This window comes from Lissotriton vulgaris, chromosome 9, assembly GCF_964263255.1.
Source record: "Lissotriton vulgaris chromosome 9, aLisVul1.2, whole genome shotgun sequence".
NCBI classification, from domain to species: Eukaryota; Metazoa; Chordata; class Amphibia; order Caudata; family Salamandridae; genus Lissotriton; species Lissotriton vulgaris.
In genome coordinates this window covers 392,735,397-392,757,520 of record NC_141697.1, presented here as the reverse complement: position 1 = coordinate 392,757,520, position 22,124 = coordinate 392,735,397, and the positions used below count along the sequence as shown (strand labels likewise).

Here is a 22,124-nt window from a genome sequence, read left to right as displayed (position 1 = left end):
CCTCACTCCCAAGTTCCGAATGCGCTCTTGCAGCTTCCTTGCCTCAACTCCGTCATGAGATGGCCCCCAGCCAAATTATCCAATGGAAGGTTTAGGCTCAGGCAGTGGCAAAGTGCAGCAGACTAGGGGATTAGAATGCAAGCCATAGTTTTTCGATGATTTCTTGGATTTGTGATCAGCGTGATGACATCATCACTAACGTGGTGATACACAATCATGCCTTCCTGGACAGGCGTATGCTGGCCTGCGTATGAACATTTACCAGCCAGTTACAATGCAATATATTTTATTCTTTTTATTTTGAATTTGAACAATTAATATTGAGACCACCACCTGCAGGTTCAGAAATTGTGGCCCGGCCTTGTGAAAGAAGAGCAGGTTCTGAGCACCTGAAAGCCCCTGCACAAATTATGCATGTAGAGGCGACAGAGTGGTTGGCCCAAATAGTTGTTGCAAAAATATCTGATGGAAAAATCCACCTATGCATCGACTTGAGAGCCCTCAATAGGGAAGTCATGGCGGACAAGTTACCTTTGCCCAAAATCACGGAAATCTTTACCAAATTAGCGGGTGGCAAGAACTTCTCCACACTTCATCTCACATCAGCATACTGCCAGGTTTGCCTTCATGCAGAATCCCAAGACCTCACAGCATTTATAACACCTATGGGTGCATACAAATTCAAATGAATGTCATTCTGCCTGTTGCCGGCGGCATCAGTTTTCCAGAGGACCACGTCAACTATACTGGCTGATATCCCAGGGGCTTTCTTTTATCAGGACAAAGTTTTAATCTTTGGGGAGGCGGACACCAATCACGATGAAAGGTTATGTTTAGTGCTTACAAACATTCATGGAATATGAGCTCACAGTAAAAAGGGTGAAATGTAAGATTAAGTGTGCAAAAATAAATTATTGAGGGCAAACAATTTCGGATGAAGGTATGCATCCAAAGGAGAATATTTTAAACACAATTTTGAATTTGACTGCCCCCAAGAATAAGGATGAGCTCAAGTCATTCTTGGGGATGGTCTAGCTCTATAGCAAATTTGTAAACAACTGTGCTGGCTGCACATTACAGATGAGCAAATTGCTCACAAAGAATACCCCTAAATCATGGGATGAGGGGTGTAAAAGTGAATTTTTACATACTAAGAAAGCACTGTCTAGCACACCTAGGGCCCAATGTAGGTAGGCATTTACCGGTCGGTAACGGCCGAATTCGGCCGTTACCGACAGGTAAATGCCTTTTCCTATGTAGGAGGCATTTATTTACCGATACAGTATTTTTACCGATTCTGTATTTACCGAATCGGTAAAATTACCGAATCGGTAAATACAGACTCGGTAAAAATACAGAATCTGTAAATTCTAATGTAGGTAGCACTGTTGACAGTGCTAGAGGCCTCTAAGAATTCGTTATTTACCACCCAATACAATTGGGTGGTAAATAAGGAATTCCTGTGTACATGCACATCTGTGCATGTACACATGTGCCGTGTGGCACACATACATGCCCTAAGGGCATGTATGTGTGTCACATTGCACACAAGCCAAAACAGGGGTGCTACAGGGTTTCAAAATGACACCCTGTTCCCCCTGGCAGGATTCGGTAATTATCGATTCGGTAATTACCGAATCTGTATTTGCCATTTATTCCTATGGGCTTCAAGGCCCATAGGAATCAATGGCAAATACAGATTCGGTAATTACCGAATCGGTAATTACCGAATTTTTACCGATTCTGTCATTAATTCGGTAAAAATACCTACATCCCCATTGCCAGTTCTTAAATACCGAATCAATATGATTCGGTATTTAGGAAGTGGTAATCTGGGATTACCTACATCGGGCCCCTAGTCTCCAGTCCTTAGTCCCAGGGAAAAAACCATCATAGCAACTGATGCCAGCGGTGTACAGTCAAAATATCGAGTTTTTTATATCGATTTACATTAATATCGATTCAAAAATATAGAATGGACAAAATATCGACTGGACAGAATATGGACAACAAAAATATCGTCTACAATAGCAATAATATTGATTCCAAAAAATAGAATGGACAAAATATCGACTGGACAGAATATAGACAACAAAAATATCGAATTACAGGTAAGTAAGTTAATATTAATTTTTTTAAGTGTTTTTTATGTTACTATATGTGTGAAAAGTGTATATTTAATTTATAATTTATTTTAAATAATTATTTTTATGGTATTTTATTTTTGCGTACTATAAATCAGTAGCGGGTTGTGGGTTTATAGGGGAATAGGGTGGGAAGTAATTTAATTATAATTAATTAAATATGTTAATTTATTTATTGGTATTCATTTTTAATTATTTGTTGATTAATTATTAATTGGTAAATAATCAAAATTAAATTGGTAATTAATTTTAATAATTGATTAATTGGTAAGTAATTAAAATAAAATTGGTAATTCATTGTTAATTAATTCATAATTGGTAAGTAATTAAAATATAATTGGTAATTAATTTTAATGAATTGATTAAATGTTAATCATGCTAATTGTATTAAATTCTTTTCAGTAGTGGGTTGTGGGTTTTTAGGGGAATAGGTCGGAAGTAATTTCATTATAAAAAATTACATTTTTTTATTTATTTATTGCTTATTTTTGTTGAAATTAATTAATGTATTATAAACAACAAAAAATTATTTTAAAAAAATATATAATTGGTATTCATATTTACTTAATCTTCATTCATAAATGAAGTATTTATGTTCCCTACTGTTGCATTCTCTGGAGTGGGAATAGTAATTTTAACCCCTACGCTATCCAGCGCTTTCCCTACTGTTGCACTCACTGGAGTGGAAATAGTAATTTGTACCTCTACGCTATCCAACGCTTTCCCTACTGTTGCACTCTCTGGAATGGGAATAGTCATTTTTACCCTCCGGCTATCCAACGCTTTCCCTACTGTTGCACTCACAGGAGTGAGAATAGATTTTTTTACCCGTAGCATATCCAACGCTTTCCCTACTGTTGCACTTTCTGGAGTGGGAATAGTAATTTTTAACCCTACGCTATCCAACGCTTTCCCTATTGTTGCACTCTCCGGAGTGGGAATAGTAATTTTTACCCCTACCCTATCCAACACTTTCCCTACTGTTACACTCTTAAGAGTTGGAATAGTAATTTTTACTTCTACGCTATCCAATGCTTTCCCTACTGTTGCACTCACTGGAGTGGGAATAGTAATTTTTACCCCTACGCTATCCAATACTTTGCCTACTGTTGCACTCAATGAATTTGTTATAGTAATTTTAAATTTTCGGCTATCCAACGCTTTCCCTACTGTTGCACTCACTGGAGTGGGAATAGTAATTTATACCCCTACGCTATCCAACGCTTTCCCTACTGTTTCACTCTCTGGAGTGGGAATAGTAATTGTTACCTCTATGCTATCCAATGCTTCCCCTACTGTTGCACTTTCTGGAGTGGGAATAGTAATTTTTACCCCTACGCTATCCAATGTTTTCTCTACTGTTGCACTCACTGGAGTGGTAATAGTAAATTTAACCCTCTCGCTAACCTACGGTAAAATTATTGTATATGTTTTCTTAATAATATGTGTATATATATATATGTGTATTAATGAGCCAGAGGTAAATCCATATAAGACAAAACTGTGCTAAGTTGTATACACTGTGGCAAAATATTTAAATAATATGAGATGTAAATGATGAATGATTCCCGTTTACAAATAGGGTTCTACTTACTGAAATAGGCACTTGCCCTAATCAAATTGTGAAATATTGTGTTAACGCTTTTAACATAAAAATTGCACTTGCACTTTAAATACCGTAATTGTCTTTATGAGCGACACTATTATATTTTGCTTGCTTTCATTTAGGACAGTTACGTTTATTCACATGAGAATGAATTTTAAAGCGGGGAACCGAATGTTTGCATTCATTTTACATCTCTGTTAAAGGCATCTAGAATGTGTTAAAATGGCCGCTGTATTCGCACATACCAGTATGTCTTACTATGAGTCCCTCTACTGTTTCCACCTTCTGTTGCATGCACTAAAGGGAGGACTCTAGACAACGCAAAAACATCGTGATCAAGGGAGCCTGACTCCCGAAACGCGTTGATGACATTGCTTTAAATAAATAAAGAAACCTATGGAATAATGCTTGTGAGTGCCTGGATGTATTCAGCCAGAAACTACTTGGAACTGGAATCCTATCCTTAATATATATATATATATATTTTAAGTATGTTTAAATTAATTATATTTATTATTATCAAATTTTTTTAAAGTTACATTAATTATTTTTTTAATTTTAAGTTTAAGTACTTTAAGTTTTTTTAAATTAATTATATTTATTGTTATATAATTTATTTTTTTAAGTTACATTAATTATTTATTAATTTTAAGTTTATTTAAGTATTTTAAGTAGGTTTAAATTAATTATATTTATTATTATATTAATTTTAAATTACTTTTAAAACATTTCAAAAATTCGATATTTTGACTGTCTATATTTTTTACAATCGATATTTTGGAGTCGATATTTTTTTACTTACCTGTTTGTAGATAGGAGGTCGATATTCTGGCATTCTATATTTTTTCCTCGATATTTTGGCAAGTCGATATTTTGCTCCTCGATATTCTGCCAGTGATCCTCTGCCAGCTCTAAAGGGCTGGGGCCAGTGCTATTACAATAAGGTAGTAATGGGGAACATTCCATTGCTTTGCCTTCCTTTAAGACAGGCAGAATTTAACTACTCTGTAATTCAATGTGAAGCACTAGCTGTATGGGCGCTCACCAAATTTAGGGATTTCGTAAGGGGAACAGTGGTTTTCACAAACAAAGGTATAGTAGAGATCTTTAGCCGGATCAAGAGGTGGGTGGTAAGTCTACAAGTATTTAGTTTTGAGATGGAATATTTTTCAGGAGTCAAGAGCTATACAACAGATTGTTTGTTACACTTGGTAAGAGAGGCAGAGAGTGGTCGGGGCAAAGTGATGGACAAAGATCAGGATGAGAACCAGTGGGGCCATGGAAGAAGGCATGTGGAAGCATACATTTATCACTAATCTCATCCTTAAGAAGGTGTCAGAGTTATTGATAAAGGGGTGGGACACTGAAAACAAATTGGAGGAACAGTTAAGATTGGATTGACAAGGTAGAGCTGTTGGAGGCGCACAGTTGATACCCCAAAGCACCCTAAGAAAGAGGTTAATAGAAATTGCACGAGGGCCATTTGGGCATCACTGAAACCAAGCAGATACTGTGCCAGGATTGTTGGTGGCTGGCTGTTTATGCTGTAGTGTGGTGGGAGACTGTTTATCATGCTCAGCCATGGATGGAGGTGGACATAATAGGTCCTTTGTCAGGTGAAGGTAATGCTTGAATGATCTTTTCTCATGTTGGCCAGAAAGTAAAATTGTGACTGATACCAGTTCTGGTGCGTTAAATACATTTTTGATGGAAGTGTTAATAAGAAAAGGTAATGGGACACAATTTTCCATCAGAGAAATGGAGTTTCTAGATGGCAATGGGATTAGACACAAACTCTGTGCCCTATATCATCCAAAAACAAATGGAGTAGTGGACCGATTCAACCAAACTCTTAAGGAAGGTATTCAACTAGCGAAGAGCAGGGGTTTACTTTGGAGGGAGGAAACCATGAAAAGGTTTGTAGCCTATTGCCTCACTGTATCACTTCACTGACAGGATACCTTTTGAACTGTTGAAAGGTCGCAAACTGAACTCAAGGTTAGTGCCAGGGTGGTACAAGGGATGGGTAAAGGTGGACACCAACCAGCCTTGGAGAAGAAGGGAGGTAGAATTGCAAAAGGCAAGGAAGGAACGATATGGCCATGCACACAATGCCAAAATAATCAGGTTTAAGCTGGGTGAGTGGGTAAAGGCGAAGGCTCCCATTGATCAAAATTCACTGAACCCAGGAAGCTTAACAAACTCTTTTGCAATCCAGCAAAAACGCAGAATGGAAGAATTTGGAATCTCCGAAGGGTGGTCCACTGTGTGGAACCTGAACAGGGGACAGAAAAAACTGTGACTAACATGGACAAATCAGCGATATCCTTCAGGATGAGTGGGCAGGTGACCCGTATCCCAGCTAATAGCAAAGATTCTTCTTCTTCTTCCCTTTTCCTCCAGTCCTGGCCACATCCTCCCTGATGCCACCCTGCTCGGTTTCCTTCCCAGTATAAATGTTATGTATGGTTTTACTTTTAGCTCACATGTAATATTGTTATGCATGCCATTGTATAAAGGAGCGAGATGTGTGGCATTCTGCTTTTGACGACATCTACAATAGCTGATCTGTGGTCACTGTATTGGCCCGAGACCAGAAACCAAGGGAGTGGGGATTGGCTCCAGCCATCAGAACCTTTAGGTCACAAGGTTCCATGGAAGCCTTCCTGCAGTGACTGATTGTGTTTGACAGTTGCTTTGCATGGCCGAGGTGTTGGAATAAACTTATCGTCTTCTCCAAGTCTTGTGTGTGTAGTTCCATCACTACAACCCAATTGCACAACGTGCAATGTTAAAAAAAAATTACATTTGCCAAACAAGATAAGCAACAAAACCATAACCCCACCTGTTGACTGCTCATTTCTTCCTATTTGTTATCATGGATAATATTAAATGTGTAATCATCAATAACATAAATGACGCTGCTCTTGCAGCAGGAACACAAAAAATGGTCAGGCTAAAACCCGAACTCTATTCCCATAATACATTGGGTATCACCAAGGATAAGAACAATCAGCTGTGGAGGTAGGTATCGGGAACACTGGGACTGTCCTTTTTGCCTGGGCCCAGAGATCAATGGGTGCTGCCTTGAGAAGTACCCAGCAAACTCTCCAGAGGATGTTGGGATTTGAAGAGCTGAATTCAGGTCCAAGATGCAGGACTTGACCAGAGGCCCATCCGTGTACACAGAGTACATGTTGTCATGACATAAGTCAATGCCCTTTGATCTTTAGCACACGACCTTCCCAGGTTCTGTATGCCTACAACATGCTGGTCACAGCCAAAGGGGGCTTGGAGTTGGGCAACATTTCACTCTAAAGTCCGGGATCTTGAAGCCCAGTCACCGCTCCCACGGCCTGGTGATTATTTTGAAGTCACATGTCACGTCACCTGTGATGACATCAATATTGTGATCTGTGATGTCATATGTAAGATAAACAAGTTAGCCAAAATATGCCAAACACGTTAATGTCCAACTTTAAATCGAAGCCAAGCAGCAAACTAATTATAATTATCGACAGGACATCCTCCTTGGGCCACATCCCGGCATTTAGGAGACTGCAAAGATCCCTAAAGGCCCCAAGGCATCTCATGGGCACAATCATTCACTATGAAACAATATTCATCAATACATTGCAAAGGCATATCTTCAATAACCAGCCTTACCGTGAATCGGACTACAGAGAATCACACATGTGTACTGGACACCCAGACCCCAAAAGCCCTGAAACTCTCTACAATTGGTAAAAGTATGCAATGCAAAAGTGATTAATCTAACATGACAAATAGGGTCACAATCAAATGTATGGTTGGTTGCGTTGCTCATAACTGGTGTCCAACGAGTCTAGGTGGGTATTAATATCCAAATACATATTTTACAGCTACCAACCTACAGTGATATAAGACTGAGATACCTGAGCTTGTTGTACTTACTTTGACTGCGTCTTGGCTTGAAAGGAAGATCACTGGTCTGTGAATAAAATTTAGACGTATAACGGGGCCATATTTCTCTACCCTACAATGGGGGCAATAGGAAAAAACAATGTAAATAAAGACAAATACATTATAGTATTTTAATGAAAAAAGGAAGCACTACTGAGTAAAAATAACCTACCCCAATCTACACACACAAAAGGTCACAGGCAGCTCTATTAAGTTTACAAGATTGGTTTTAGTCTTTATTGCAACACAGACATTCTAGGGATAATTGGAACATTCGGGCGAATTTCAGAACCTGTGAAATTCGCCCATTTTGTGTTTGCAAGCAGAAAAAAACATAAGCCCAACACAGATGCTTTTAGCAGATGATAATGGCAATAAGGTTAATTCATTCACTGCCCTAAATTCTGACAGCTCTTGAGAACAACTTCTCCAGCAGCCAAGGCTGTGTGCAGTTCCTCCCTCATGGGGTTTCTGGGCGCTCTAGTTGGTAGGTGCCTGGAAATTGGCTTTTGTGCAGTGACAGGTACCATGCAATGTAGTTAACGCCAGGCAAATATATTATCCAGTCTCTGACAGTGCAGAAAGGTGGAAGAATGTATCCATCCATCCATTCCTCACTACGCAGAACCAGGAACACTTGTGCAGCAGGAGATTCTGCCTGCATTCTGCCTTTTTTTATACGGGGCAAGCAGATGCAAACTAGCAGAAACGGGCAGAATTGCTTACATTTCCACCTTCGATTACCACAGGTGTAAAAAAAGGAATTAAACCACCTATAATTGTAACAGGGATGCTTGCATCTTTCCATGGTAAGCTACATATAAAGTAACTCTCTCAGCAACACTCCAGCACTAATTTGCACTTTGCTATTAAATGGGAATTGTCTCTACAATAAATGTCTAAGCAATGAGCAGCTAATTGCTCCTGCCCTGCCTTTGGGATGGAAACAGACGACTAACCTTTAAAAAGCAATCTAAAAACAACTGAAGCTCAACTTACCATTCCAGTGCCTGGTCATAAAAGAGTTCGTTCTTCTTCATCATACGCATGATTAAGGGCATATGCCCAAATAAAAAGCTGCAACAAAGAAAAATAAATTACAGATCAGTTCAAAATTAACAAATACCTGAGTACTTGGGTACTTTATGTTTGACAGCAAAAAGTCTTCATTAAGCACAGTGATCGACTCCTGTATACAAGAGGATCTATCCTTATTGGTCCCTAACGTCATGTGGAGATAGGCGCACAGCCATTGTTGCTGCAGGAAGTAGCCGTGGCGCAAGGACCCGGCGTGTGTGCAACCCACTACACCTTCTACGTAAATTAAATTATCTGCTGGCTGATTCGGATTATCGTTGTCTTTTGCTAACCAGCAAGCAAATGTACCCCATTTGTAGGTCTAGTGTTAGCCAAGACCTTCTCATTTATATATATATATGTATATATATATATATATATATATATATATATATATATATATATATATATCTATACATATATAAAATCATACATTCTTCGTTTCCTTGATGGAAGAAAGCACAGAAACACTGTAATCTCCAAGAAGTCTTTTAATGAAGTAGATAAAAGGCAATCATCACTCTACGCGTTTCGGGTCAGAAACCCTTGCTCACGAGTAATTTTTATTTTTCTAAGTGCAACTTTAAATAGTCATGTGACAGTTGTGTTAACAATAAAAAGGAAAAACAGACTATAACTGTTATTGTCAAAATTAAATCATGAATGTGAATAATAAATTTCTTACACACATGTTTCTAGCGGATAATTTCATATGAGTCATGCTACTTCTTTTTAAATGCACACACCATTTAGAGTCTTGGGCTGTTTGGTTCTGAGGGTTTTAAATTAATCAAAAAATGTCTGGTCCCACCCTCCTTCTTTCTTCGAGTCTGTGCCTGTCTTCGATACCTACTCCGTGCAAGTTTCCCCGTACAGCATCTCCTTCCCTGGGTGCACCATACAGAGGCATTCTGGGCTCTGTAGTCTCTGTCCATGGGACTACAATGGGAGAGCACGACGACATCATGGGGGCGGAGCAAGATGGACTACTCCAGCATCGAGACAGGTCTGCCTACGCCACAGCACAGCAAGCAGTAGGAGAGGAGCGCTGACGAAGGCACACATGCCGAAATGCATTCGCCCGGGACTCTGCTGCTAATAAAGTGCTTCCTTGAAACCCCCTGCCTGGGTCACTTTCTCTTTTTTCGGAGGAGAATTACTGCCATATATCAATGCGGTTGCCAGAACGCATTACAGTGAACCCACGCAGCACAAGAGGTCTGGACGTTCTGGTTTGCTCATCCGAGCTTACTTACTTGATTGTGGTTGCAGTCTCGCCCAGCACCCACCACGATGCCTGGAATACACAGCGGTCTGGTTGTATTTACTTCCTCTTGGGTGACAGGGATTTCCTTGCCGACCCCCGTGATGAACACCAGGCGGAAAGGTTGTTGCGGTCCAAGGCAGGGGACTAGAGGAGACACTACATTACCGTCTGGTCCCACCCTCCTTCTTTCTTCGAGTCTGTGCCTGTCTTCGATACCTACTCCGTGCAAGTTTCCCCGTACAGCATCTCCTTCCCTGGGTGCACCATACAGAGGCATTCTGGGCTGTGTAGTCTCTGTCCATGGGACTACAATGGGAGAGCACGACGACATCATGGGGGCGGAGCAAGATGGACTACTCCAGCATCGAGACAGGTCTGCCTACGCCACAGCACAGCAAGCAGTAGGAGAGGAGCGCTGACGAAGGCACACATGCCGAAATGCATTCGCCCGGGACTCTGCTGCTAATAAAGTGCTTCCTTGAAACCCCCTGCCTGGGTCACTTTCTCTTTTTTCGGAGGAGAATTACTGCCATATATCAATGCGGTTGCCAGAACGCATTACAGTGAACCCACGCAGCACAAGAGGTCTGGACGTTCTGGTTTGCTCATCCGAGCTTACTTACTTGATTGTGGTTGCAGTCTCGCCCAGCACCCACCACGATGCCTGGAATACACAGCGGTCTGGTTGTATTTACTTCCTCTTGGGTGACAGGGATTTCTTTGCCGACCCCCGTGATGAACACCAGGCGGAAAGGTTGTTGCGGTCCAAGGCAGGGGACTAGAGGAGACACTACATTACCGTCTGGTCCCACCCTCCTTCTTTCTTCGAGTCTGTGCCTGTCTTCGATACCTACTCCGTGCAAGTTTCCCCGTACAGCATCTCCTTCCCTGGGTGCACCATACAGAGGCATTCTGGGCTGTGTAGTCTCTGTCCATGGGACTACAATGGGAGAGCACGACGACATCATGGGGGCGGAGCAAGATGGACTACTCCAGCATCGAGACAGGTCTGCCTACGCCACAGCACAGCAAGCAGTAGGAGAGGAGCGCTGACGAAGGCACACATGCCGAAATGCATTCGCCCGGGACTCTGCTGCTAATAAAGTGCTTCCTTGAAACCCCCTGCCTGGGTCACTTTCTCTTTTTTCGGAGGAGAATTACTGCCATATATCAATGCGGTTGCCAGAACGCATTACAGTGAACCCACGCAGCACAAGAGGTCTGGACGTTCTGGTTTGCTCATCCGAGCTTACTTACTTGATTGTGGTTGCAGTCTCGCCCAGCACCCACCACGATGCCTGGAATACACAGCGGTCTGGTTGTATTTACTTCCTCTTGGGTGACAGGGATTTCTTTGCCGACCCCCGTGATGAACACCAGGCGGAAAGGTTGTTGCGGTCCAAGGCAGGGGACTAGAGGAGACACTACATTACCGTCTGGTCCCACCCTCCTTCTTTCTTCGAGTCTGTGCCTGTCTTCGATACCTACTCCGTGCAAGTTTCCCCGTACAGCATCTCCTTCCCTGGGTGCACCATACAGAGGCATTCTGGGCTGTGTAGTCTCTGTCCATGGGACTACAATGGGAGAGCACGACGACATCATGGGGGCGGAGCAAGATGGACTACTCCAGCATCGAGACAGGTCTGCCTACGCCACAGCACAGCAAGCAGTAGGAGAGGAGCGCTGACGAAGGCACACATGCCGAAATGCATTCGCCCGGGACTCTGCTGCTAATAAAGTGCTTCCTTGAAACCCCCTGCCTGGGTCACTTTCTCTTTTTTCGGAGGAGAATTACTGCCATATATCAATGCGGTTGCCAGAACGCATTACAGTGAACCCACGCAGCACAAGAGGTCTGGACGTTCTGGTTTGCTCATCCGAGCTTACTTACTTGATTGTGGTTGCAGTCTCGCCCAGCACCCACCACGATGCCTGGAATACACAGCGGTCTGGTTGTATTTACTTCCTCTTGGGTGACAGGGATTTCCTTGCCGACCCCCGTGATGAACACCAGGCGGAAAGGTTGTTGCGGTCCAAGGCAGGGGACTAGAGGAGACACTACATTACCGTCTGGTCCCACCCTCCTTCTTTCTTCGAGTCTGTGCCTGTCTTCGATACCTACTCCGTGCAAGTTTCCCCGTACAGCATCTCCTTCCCTGGGTGCACCATACAGAGGCATTCTGGGCTGTGTAGTCTCTGTCCATGGGACTACAATGGGAGAGCACGACGACATCATGGGGGCGGAGCAAGATGGACTACTCCAGCATCGAGACAGGTCTGCCTACGCCACAGCACAGCAAGCAGTAGGAGAGGAGCGCTGACGAAGGCACACATGCCGAAATGCATTCGCCCGGGACTCTGCTGCTAATAAAGTGCTTCCTTGAAACCCCCTGCCTGGGTCACTTTCTCTTTTTTCGGAGGAGAATTACTGCCATATATCAATGCGGTTGCCAGAACGCATTACAGTGAACCCACGCAGCACAAGAGGTCTGGACGTTCTGGTTTGCTCATCCGAGCTTACTTACTTGATTGTGGTTGCAGTCTCGCCCAGCACCCACCACGATGCCTGGAATACACAGCGGTCTGGTTGTATTTACTTCCTCTTGGGTGACAGGGATTTCCTTGCCGACCCCCGTGATGAACACCAGGCGGAAAGGTTGTTGCGGTCCAAGGCAGGGGACTAGAGGAGACACTACATTACCGTCTGGTCCCACCCTCCTTCTTTCTTCGAGTCTGTGCCTGTCTTCGATACCTACTCCGTGCAAGTTTCCCCGTACAGCATCTCCTTCCCTGGGTGCACCATACAGAGGCATTCTGGGCTGTGTAGTCTCTGTCCATGGGACTACAATGGGAGAGCACGACGACATCATGGGGGCGGAGCAAGATGGACTACTCCAGCATCGAGACAGGTCTGCCTACGCCACAGCACAGCAAGCAGTAGGAGAGGAGCGCTGACGAAGGCACACATGCCGAAATGCATTCGCCCGGGACTCTGCTGCTAATAAAGTGCTTCCTTGAAACCCCCTGCCTGGGTCACTTTCTCTTTTTTCGGAGGAGAATTACTGCCATATATCAATGCGGTTGCCAGAACGCATTACAGTGAACCCACGCAGCACAAGAGGTCTGGACGTTCTGGTTTGCTCATCCGAGCTTACTTACTTGATTGTGGTTGCAGTCTCGCCCAGCACCCACCACGATGCCTGGAATACACAGCGGTCTGGTTGTATTTACTTCCTCTTGGGTGACAGGGATTTCCTTGCCGACCCCCGTGATGAACACCAGGCGGAAAGGTTGTTGCGGTCCAAGGCAGGGGACTAGAGGAGACACTACATTACCGTCTGGTCCCACCCTCCTTCTTTCTTCGAGTCTGTGCCTGTCTTCGATACCTACTCCGTGCAAGTTTCCCCGTACAGCATCTCCTTCCCTGGGTGCACCATACAGAGGCATTCTGGGCTGTGTAGTCTCTGTCCATGGGACTACAATGGGAGAGCACGACGACATCATGGGGGCGGAGCAAGATGGACTACTCCAGCATCGAGACAGGTCTGCCTACGCCACAGCACAGCAAGCAGTAGGAGAGGAGCGCTGACGAAGGCACACATGCCGAAATGCATTCGCCCGGGACTCTGCTGCTAATAAAGTGCTTCCTTGAAACCCCCTGCCTGGGTCACTTTCTCTTTTTTCGGAGGAGAATTACTGCCATATATATATATATATATATATACATATATAAAATCATACATTCTTCGTTTCCTTGATGGAAGAAAGCACAGAAACACTGTAATCTCCAAGAAGTCTTTTAATGAAGTAGATAAAAGGCAATCATCACTCTACGCGTTTCGGGTCAGAAACCCTTGCTCACGAGTAATTTTTATTTTTCTAAGTGCAACTTTAAATAGTCATGTGACAGTTGTGTTAACAATAAAAAGGAAAAACAGACTATAACTGTTATTGTCAAAATTAAATCATGAATGTGAATAATAAATTTCTTACACACATGTTTCTAGCGGATAATTTCATATGAGTCATGCTACTTCTTTTTAAATGCACACACCATTTAGAGTCTTGGGCTGTTTGGTTCTGAGGGTTTTAAATTAATCAAAAAATGGTTTCTAACGAAGTCTCACGGTGAGAGTACTGTGTTGCTGTCTGTTAATGTCCCTATGGGACAAAATCTACCTAGTAGTCCTAAAGAAGGAAATAGTCAGGCAAAGACGAGGTACCTAGGCCAAGTGGGCACCCTCATCTTAAATAAATAACAGCATTTTTTCTAAGGGCTTGGTTACATACCCTTTTGTCATCGCTCTCTCATCCGACTGGTTCTTAAAAACCCAAAAAGCTAGGTATCATGCCCTAGTGGGCGATTCCCTCAACAACCAGAATCACAGCTCTTAGTCTTAAACTGTAGTGCATTCAGGAAAAAGGTTTCTTTTTTGATATCTCCAAGTTATACTGCTTCTTTTTTCTCTCTCATGTGCTCTGAAGAAAAGAAAGAATACAAAACAAACTCTAACTAATAAATACATTTAAAATTATGTCTTAAAATTGCTTTCTACGAGAGATCAAATTATTCGTTATTTCTTGTCAACTATCCAGATATTGTGTGGACTACTGTTAGCAAGCTCCAAAACTATCGAACATTTTCATCTTATCATTGAATGATACAACTTTTCTTACAATACAACATATTACTGTTCTTTTCTTAAAAACCTGACTGGGACATTTCCAGCTAACCCAGATGTACTTCTAGCTCTTCACCGCAATTGTGCCCTAGCGGGGTCATTGTTTTGTACTGTATGATGATTCTTGATTCTAACCTCCGCAGGCTTTGGACTCTATTCCCACCTCTTTCATCCAATTTGATCATGTCTAGCACACAAAAACTTAGCAATGATGTATCCTGCTTATGATGACTCTGAAAGTGTCTAGCAATTGGATATGACTTATCTCCATTTTTTATTGCTCGTAAATTTTCTAACACTCTAAGCTTAGCCTTTTTGGTAGTGCTGCCGATGTAACACATGTCACATGGGCAGAACAAGGCATAGACTGCAAAGTCCGTGTTGCATGATGTGTGTTCTTTTTTAAAAAAAATGTCTGCTTCTGTTGATAGGGTTATATATATATATATATATATATATATATATATATATATATATATATATATATATATATATATATATATATATATATACATACATATATATATATACATATATATATATATATATATATATATATATATATATATATATATATATATATATATATATATATATATATATATATATATATATATATATATATATATATATATATATATATATATATTATACTACTCATTGGGGCTTTCATCCAGCTGTCTGTAGTGTCATTCACATTTTTCTTATGCTCACTCCAGCCCAGAGCATATGACAATGGGTCAGCCCTCCTTAGCCGTGGGCTAACTTCCCTATGAGTGACAACATTCTGCTCGTTCATTACAAGCACATTCACACACATTGTATTTCCTTCCATGCCAGGAACTACTATGAGAACATGTACGTTTTAAAACTGTGGAAGAAGATTTTACTAGTATTCATTCTGTGCTTTAAATTAATATTAATGAGCTGCAAATGTCGTGTATTTATTGTGTATAATAATGGATTTTATTAAGCTGACCTGAACTTGGCCTTGTTGTGTTTTCAACCCACATAGTTTAAATCGTGTTAGGCACAATGCCTAACACAAACTTTTTTCCTCCCTCCCTGATTTTACACCCAAGAGCTCAAATGTGACCTCCATTACTTGATTAAATATACAATATTAAGTGAGCTTTACGGTCTTGCTTGCACGGGAACATTCTTAACATGTATTTGTTTCTAATCAAGAGGTTGCTGGAGAGGGCATATGTTGTGGCCTATGAAGATAGACACCAAGAGCCAGGATGTATATTTAAGTCTTCTTTAACTCCTTCGCTGCTCATGACGAGCTGAGCTCGTCATGAACAAAGGGAAAATATAATATTCAGCACAGGAGGAAAATATCACTAGCAGCCAAGGTGTTAATAAGTCTTCAGTTCAGGTTTCATCAGTCTTGACTCCAGCCAGCTTAGTGTGGTACCAGCCCCACCAGGAGCAGCCTCCCCAGCTGCTCAGCCCATCTCTAACTGCCAACATTCATCCCACTCAGGCACCCAGGCATTCCACTCATCACAGGCACAACAACATTCTAAGACCAACTCACACTCTGGCTGAGCAGCTAGAGGCATCAGGGCTGGAATACATGTTATACAGATAAGTAGGGTATAACATTATCCCTTTTTCCTTTAACAAAGGCAAAAAGGAAACGGGAGAACTATACTCAGGTAAGGTAATGGAACGAATCTCAAAGATGCAGCCAAAGGGACAGAGCATCAAAGAAGATAGACCATAAAAACAAGACAGAATGGTTACAATACAGCATCATAAGGTTGAGCAACAATATCCACCATCCTCCCCCATGCAAAAATATTTGAAGAGTGAGCAAATAGTACAATTCTGTAAGAATATAAAATGTAACATTTGAAGTAAACACTGTTAGCAAATGCATACAGACTTCAGACTCTAGGGAATACTTTAACACCTTGGCTGCTATGGCTTTTCCCGTCCTGTGCTGAAAAACCTTGGAAAGCGGCATTTCATGACTAGCTCAGCTCGTCATAAGCACAGCTCCAGTATGCCTCATGACGAGCTGAGCTCGTGATGAGCATGGAAGGGGTTAAGATGTACAAGCAACTTCAGGCACCAGGTACTCTTTTGTTGTTTATGCACATGAGTTGTGTTCGCACGCCACAGCTCGTTATGGTTTCCCGGATTTGAACTGTGGACATCGAATACTCTTGGCTGGAGCAGGCGCTGTGTTAAGTACCAGCGAGGACACGGTGTACACCTGGGCAAAGTTGGTTATGCAGGAATTGTGGTCAAGTGCAATTTGTGATTTTTTTGTGAGCTTTGCCATAGACTCGTTAACTGGAGGTGAGACATATGAAGATCAACAAGAATGTGGTCATTTTTACAGACGGGTTTTGTTTTTATGAACTCTTCTGTATTACAAGTGTAATGGTTTTAACTTGTAACATATTTATGTGGTTTGCTCCTTACATTGTCATTTGAGATTTGAGTCATTTTTTTCTATGGGGTGCTCTGTGTTTCAGTATTTTCTGTGTGCCTATTGTAACTCAACTCATGAGAGATTGCTCACCGGCGTTTTGCTCTGGGGCATGCCAGTTTTTCTGGGGGCATGATGGTCATCACAGTGTATCACTTAAAGGTGTGATGGGTTTTGGGGCATTGGCCGTAGTACCATAACTGTCTTCATATTGTATTGTTATTTAAAAAAAAAAAACTATAGTATCCACATATCTTGGTATTTAAGTTAAAGGGTGTTTCCTTTTCAGCAAATTTGTTGTAGCAATTCTATAGTATTACGCTTTTATTAGGATGGGTCTTTCTCTTGTAGTGGTTATCACAGTTGGTCCCGTACCCATAATGTGGATGTTAGTAACACTCCTTTTCTTTTTTCACGCTTTGTTACCCCTATATGGCAGTATGTAATCTCCAAGGGGATTGGGCAAGGGTTAGTTCCCATATTGGATCCAGGTTAATCTCTCAAAATGGGGTTGGACATGGGTTAGTTCCCATATTAGATCTAGGTCAACCCTTACACTGGGTTGGGATATGGATTTAGTCTCCATATTTAGTTGCGCGCAGTAACAAGGTGCATCCCTACACGGGTGTGTTTATGGGTGGCAGACCCATATACATTTTGTTTGCTTACATTTGGGATTGTTCTTGCAGGATGTTTGGTCCTTTGCGTCTGTATGCATTTGCTTACAGTGTTTACTTCAAATGTTACATTTTATATTCTTACAGAATTGTACTATTTGCTCACCTTTGAGTCTGCTCGTCACCAAAATATGTTGTGAATATGAAGATAGACACCAGGAGCCAGGATGTATATTTAAGTCTTCTTTAATAGGTCTTCAGTTCAGGTTTCATCAATCTTGACTCCAGCCAGCCTAATGTGGTAACAGCCCCACCAGGAGCAGCCTGCCTAGCGGCTCAGCCCATCTCTAACTGCCAACATTCATCCCACTCAGACACCCAGGCATACCATGCATTCAATTTTTCAAGTCCTACAGACATCTTGTTACCATAGAATAATTCCTCATTCTATGTATCTGATTGATTGTTGTCTTCTCTGCAGTTGCGATTTCTCTCCTCTGAGTTTGACCACGACACCCTGCGTGGCTTATTCTTCTTTTCATGTACAGAGCCCAGCAGGGCCTTACTCCATGGTAATTTAATTTAATTAATTAATTTTTTAACGTTTGAGCATAAATTGGATGGTCCAAACTCGCCTTATGTACTAAAGTGCGAATCCTTTATTACATTTTTTTCAGAACAAAATGGCCCCACCTCCCTTCCTACCCCTTGTAGATGTCCTGATGAAGACCCCGTGAAAGGACTCAACATAGCCTGTAGTTAGGGGTCGAAACGTCGACGGTTATTCCTCTCCTCGGACTTCCGGCACATGCCCCGATATTTCTGAATTTTGTATGTGACCGTGAATGTCATCTTTTGAACAGTTTCCAACATATGCCTTGAATCTGGGCTTTGCACCATAATTGTCATGACTTTGATTGCAATATTGTAATTTATTTCTCTTGGAACTGTGTTTACTTTCCTTTGACTTGACACTCCCTTTAGCACTTCCTTCCCTCCTCCTACCCCCCTTTCCCCCCTTTGGGGTTTTCAACTTTCAAATTTTATGTGATTGTAACTTGCCATTTGGCAACTACGTATTGTTGATTAATAAATGACAATACCTGTAAATTCTTTGTATCATTGAATTATCCAGTATATTCCCAGTGTATGTAGTTATACAATACACCTCTCTTGCGGGGACCCCCTTATATATGTACCATGCATTACAGGCACACCAACATTCTAAGACCAACTCACACTCTGGCTGAGCAGCTAGAGGCAGCAGGGCTGGAATACATGTGATCCAGATAAGTAGGGTTAACAGTACTAGAATAGAAGCCCACTTCCTTAGGCCGAAAGTAGGTGTTGTTTATATTTTGGACATGGTATTGTTTTGTCTGCAAGCCATAATGCAGTGTTATTCATTTGATGTAGAGTAAAAGTAGTTTACCGTATGCAGTTTTTTTCTGTTGTGCTATAGGGTTATGTATTGTAACTTTCTTCTTGGAGAGGTTTTCCCTGGCCCTGAATGCCCAAATGCACTGTTGTCTGGATCGCTACTGATGATTTTGTGTCATTCAAATGGAGAATTCAAATCATGAGTATGCACAATGACATAATCCTGTCTCGCAGATAAGCTGTCTTGTTGGACCGGGAGGGGTGCCCAAAGCACTACGCTCTTAGTGGTGAAAGGCTACCAGCTTGACCAGGAGTTAGGCAGCACGAGGGCGGTGGTGGAAGCATACTGTGTAGTGATCAGCAGTAGTGAACAGACTCTCTTGTCCTGTGTCACTGGAATGAGGTCTATAGACTCACTCATCATTTTAAAGGTTCTGCTGCTGTGTGCTTAACTCAGCCCTTAGCCTACATCAGGTAGATATGGAGTTCTTCACAGCACAAGAGTAGTGACTCTGAGCTGGATGTATGTGTGTCTAGGAAGGGTACAGTACAGGGATAGAGAAGTATTGGGCGTGTGTGGCTAGTGCGTGTACTTCGTGTACATAGGTCTGTAAGGAATACATCGGAAAAAAGGAAAAAAGATGGACATAATGCTGTACAATTCAAACACTCACCCCCAGTCACAATGACTCGGTTTAATCCATTGTTATTTTGCTCACCACACCACTCCAGTTTGGAACCAGCCATATACAAATCAGTCTTGACCCTGCTCCTCATGGGAACAGTCCAGCCCGAACTGCCAACGCAGGTCCTCCTGGACTGGAAACAAGCATCAAGGGACCTGTTTCGGGGTATCACTCCTCATCAGCCAGGCTAGTTTAAAGCCAGTGGCACAGCAACATGTTGGCTTTGGCAATGTTTATTAGACTTTTTTTTCAAGGTGAAGCATCTATCAAAGTAACAACCCAAGGAGATTGCTGAACACTTACTAGTACGAATCATTGGCAAAGCCAACAGGTCTGGGTTTAATGTGCTAACAACTGCAACATTAGAACATTAAAGCGAGAGACAAAGGAGGAAAGTCAGTGGGAGCAGGCAGTTGTAAGGTAGTCCCACATGCAGATCAATGCAGGCACTCAGCTGGTAACCGAATAATGCATCCAACCAGCCAATAGCATTATGTGAGAGATGAATACTCCACTGGGCTGAACCAAGACCTGATTCACAAAGTCTTAAGCAAATGGCTAAACGAGGCTGACTAACAAAAGTTAAAGATCAGAAGGAGCAGACCCAATGACCACTCTCTGTGCCAAATGTATGAATGCTTTGTGCTAGTACAACGCAAAATGGCAGCAGGGGTTTGCTTTCCAGCATAAAAAGTGTTTTGAGCTGGGTAGGGGGTCTTTTCAGGGTGGCAGATCCATATTGCTTAAATTGGGTGTTTTGGGGCGTTCGGGCACAAAGATCACTCAACTAAGGTAACCTGGCCGGACTTTGCATAAAAATCTAACATCAAGTTGGCACAAGCAAGAGTGAATGCATCAATTTCCCACAGAAACCATCGCATAATTTGTGTGATGTAGTGCACAGAGCACATCTAATGCATCTGACGCTTCTGGGGTCTATGATAAAGACTGTGTCCTTGGTGGACACAATGCTTTGTCAGAGGTTTCAAGCGCTACATAAATACATTTACAATTGGAGTAAAAATCTTATGCTGGATAGTGCGTGTTCGCCTCTTTGCCAACGCGTGAGGCTGCGCATAGCCAAGGTAGCTGTTTGTGTGCAGGGGATGATATCAGGACCATGCCTGTCTTAGCAGATATGGGTCGGTGCTGTAGGCATGTATCGCTGTGCAGGGCGAGCTGTCCCTCAGGCTTTGCATTCTGCTCCGAGAGTTCTCTACGCTCTGTGCTCTCTCATGGTGCTCTGTGCTCTCTCAAGGAGTGTTATTCCTTGAATGTGTTGTAAATCTTTTGTTATGGCGTAAGACTCCCCACATGCTCAATGTGTTATATATATATATATTTTGCCTATGTTTTAAAGTGAATGTCACTTTATGCCCCTCCCCTAGCGCCTTGAGACCCTCTGGGTGAGTAGTGCGCTATATAAATGCTTTGATTGATTGATTGATTGATTGAAGGCACAGGCTGCCCTTGGTGTTGTTTAGTGCAGTTACTTAGTGGCTGATACGAAGGGTGCGCTGACAGTGGGCTCCGTCAATATTACTACTTGTTGCTGCAATAAACACACAGTGGAAAACCTACCTGGATTTTGTGAGGAATTCCTTTTGCAACATAATCATAAGCCATAATTATATGCAATTTCTCCTGAAACACTGTTTAGATCAAGTAATCACCTACGGATGTCGTTCAGCTCACCCGGCACTCAGAGCACTGCTACTTGTTTCTTGTTTCTTTTTTAAATTAAATGTACACTGAATAATTCTCATCGTAAACTCGAAACACTTACACTCTGTTTGTTAGTAATGCATCTGGGTACACGTCCTCACCAGTATAACTCAGTGTTTTTGTTGATACCACCGTTGCACAGTCACCCAATGATATGCATAATTGATGAACCGTCATATATGTTGTTTTTGATGGTATATTGTACCACAGAGTCTAAATGCTTGATTTGTTCCTAGGATGTACAGTGCCCTGATGAAGGGTCTTATGACCCGAAATGCATAGGGATGATTGACACGACATGTCGAACAGTCTGAGTTACCAAGAATTTGATCCATATCAAACATAGGCATCTATGAGAATTATCAATATGTCATGAAAAAGAAATGAAATAAATTGCAATTCATCGATATAAAGACACAACAAATATTTGTGATTTTTTAAAAATTGAAACAGGTTATCAATAACCACGCCAGAGTGCAACAGGGGGACAGTAAGTAATGTCTAACTTAGTGCTTCTTTAAAGTAGATCAATTAAGGCACATGATTACAAGC

At 42.0% G+C, this 22,124-nt stretch overlaps 1 protein-coding gene across 1 annotated transcript in view; it reads right to left on the bottom strand.

Annotated features, from left to right (window-relative positions):
* Window positions 1-22,124, bottom strand: part of LOC147690175 (cholesterol 24-hydroxylase-like) — a 471,985-nt gene that overhangs the window by 419,042 nt on the left and 30,819 nt on the right. Inside the window, exons 2-3 of the mRNA XM_086936649.1 lie at window positions 8,692-8,769; window positions 7,684-7,765 (exon numbers count right to left, since the gene is read on the bottom strand). Of these exons, the coding sequence (XP_086792775.1) occupies window positions 7,684-7,765; window positions 8,692-8,769 (160 nt within the window). The remainder of the gene's footprint in view (window positions 1-7,683; window positions 7,766-8,691; window positions 8,770-22,124) is intronic.